This window comes from Microtus ochrogaster, chromosome 2 (genome assembly GCF_000317375.1).
Source record: "Microtus ochrogaster isolate Prairie Vole_2 chromosome 2, MicOch1.0, whole genome shotgun sequence".
Taxonomy (NCBI): Eukaryota; Metazoa; Chordata; class Mammalia; order Rodentia; family Cricetidae; genus Microtus; species Microtus ochrogaster.
The window spans coordinates 4,605,670-4,608,066 of record NC_022010.1 but is presented as its reverse complement, the minus strand read 5'-3'; the positions used below and the strand labels follow the sequence as shown (position 1 = coordinate 4,608,066).

The following is a 2,397-nucleotide window of genomic DNA, read 5'->3' as shown; positions in this document are numbered from 1 at the left end:
TGGTTTTTCGAGACAGGGTTTCTCTGTAGCTTTGGAGCCTGTCCTGGAACTCCCTTGGTAGACCAGGCTGGCCTCGAACTCACAGGGATCCGCCTGCCTCTGCCTCCCGAGTGCTGGGATTACAGGCGTGCGCCACCACCGCCCGGCTGCCTTGAAGCTCTTGAAGTGATTTTTAACTTCTAGGCTCTGATCCAGCAGCTGACAACAGGCATCAAGATTGTATGGAGGAAGGACCTTCTTCAGAACATCAGTCTGGGGCCATCACCCAAGGCTGGGTGTTTCTGGGAACACTCTAGTTGACTTTTGGAAACCTATTTATTAAGTTGATTTTCTCACCTCATTAAATGAAATTATCCCTCTCATGTGTCTTTACATTGTAAAGGGAAAAGGGTTGCCTGGTGGGGCTCTGGCTCTGGGAGGAGGCACTGAAAGTGATCAGATAGTTGTGTTTGATAAGCTGCTCAGGTGTCTCAGAACAGTCCTGTGCTCTTCTGACTCAACGCCAGTGAACTGAGCTGTGTCAATGGTGCTTTGTTCTCTTGGTAGGCAAGGAGGGCACCATGAGCTGGCTGAGCGCCTCGTGGAAATACAGTACGAGCTGACTGACAGACTGGCCTTCTACCTCTGCGGCAGGAAACCAGGTGAGAGAGAGGACAGCCTTGCTGCACCTCTACTCTGGAAAAACAGGTCAGGACAACATTTTTATGACTTGCTCTGGAGCTAGTTCCAGGACAGGCCCCAAAGCTACAGAGAAACCCTGTCTCGAAAACAAACAACAACAAAAAAAAAGTCCTCAGGAAGATTGCCATAAGGGTTTCTATTTGAAAGGATAACTTAGCTGCAGAATTTTTATTTTTGTTTTCTTTTGCATTTTAGATAGGGTCTCACAATGTATCCCATGTGACCTGGGACTTTGCTGTATACCTTCAACTGGTCTTAAACTATTTTTAAATAATTTTTTGACATAATTACATCATCTCCCCCTTCCCTTTCTTCCCTCCAGATGCTCCCATATATCCCCTACCTTGCTCTCCTTTGAATTCATGGCCTTTTTTTTCTTTAATTGTTGTTGTATGCGTGTGGTGTGTGTGTGTACACACATATATCTGTATATTCCTAAGTACATGGCTATAACCTTCCCAGTTTGTATTATGTTACTTGTATGTATATTTTCCTGGTTGGCCATTTAGCATTGGTTATCATTGGTGTGCTTCTGTGAGGAAGACTGTTTCTTCTGCTCTCAGCAGTCTAGTTTCTTATCAGTCTCTGTGAGGGACTGAGTCTCTTGCATCTTAGTGGGTTTGTTTGTGCCATCCTTGTTGGGTCACATTCAGGCAGCCATGTTGGTGAGACTCTATGGGTGTAGCTTCTGACATTTCTAGGAGACATAGTTTGATAGCAAACTCCTAGGTCCTCAGATTCTGATCACATTTCTTCTCCCTCTTCCATAATGATCCCTCAGCCTTAGATGCAAAAGTTGTGATGTAGAGTATCTGTTGGGACTGGGCTCTACAACTGTGTCTGTGATTGACTGTGTTTTTCTGCAGTGGTCTCTATTTGTTTCAGAGAGAAGTTTCCTTGAGGGATGAGGACTACACTTATCTGTGGGTACAAGGACAAATATTGAGAACATAGTTAGGGTTTATGCTGGTTTAGTAAAGTGATGGCTGTATGTTCTACAAGATCCATGACTTCACAATCTCTGGGTAGGTGACGAAGTTTTTCCTCTTGTTGAGAAGATCCTAAGTCCAACTAGAGAACTGTTGGTTACAACTGTTGGTATGCCTGCCACTTCTGCACCCTTAGGGTTATAGTGCCATACTGATAGTTATGGTTCATAGGCATCATAGCTGGATAGGCTTGTTGGTTGTTTTCCTCCTTTGGAATTCTGTTTAGTGGTCTCTATCCTTTTGCCTCTGCCTCCTGAATGCTAGGATTACAGGTGTGTGCCACCATTCCTGCTTGTGATAGCTGTAGTTATGAATAAAAATACAAAGTTGGTCAACTCCTGAATTTGTAGTTTTAAATTTTTTACATTTACTGTGTGTGTTTACGTGTGTGTTAGCATGTCAGAGGACACCTTGCATGATCCAGTTCTTTGCATCCACCTTGTGGGTTCTCTAGATAGAACTCAGGTCATCAGCAGCGAATGAATGGCCTTACTCACAGAACCATCTTGTCAACCGGGGATTTTAGTTTTTAAAACTATTTTCACTCTAGAGAAATATCTGTTTCAAGAATCCCAGAGCAGCCGGGCGGTGGTGGCACACGCCTTTAATCCCAGCACTTGGGAGGTAGAGGGAGGCGGATCTCTGTGAGTTCGAGGCCAGCCTGGTCTACAAGAGCTAGTTCCAGGAGAGGAACCAAAAGCTACGGAGAAACCCTGTCTTGAAAAAC

The 2,397-nt window shown here is 44.6% G+C and overlaps 1 protein-coding gene across 12 annotated transcripts in view; it reads left to right on the top strand.

The window, feature by feature from the left end:
• Window positions 1–2,397, top strand: part of Git2 (GIT ArfGAP 2) — a 51,340-nt gene that overhangs the window by 11,748 nt on the left and 37,195 nt on the right. For all 12 annotated transcript variants that reach the window (XM_005344276.3, XM_005344274.3, XM_005344278.3 and 9 more), the window contains exon 7: window positions 547–641. In XM_005344276.3, coding sequence (XP_005344333.1) covers window positions 547–641 — 95 coding nt within the window. The remainder of the gene's footprint in view (window positions 1–546; window positions 642–2,397) is intronic.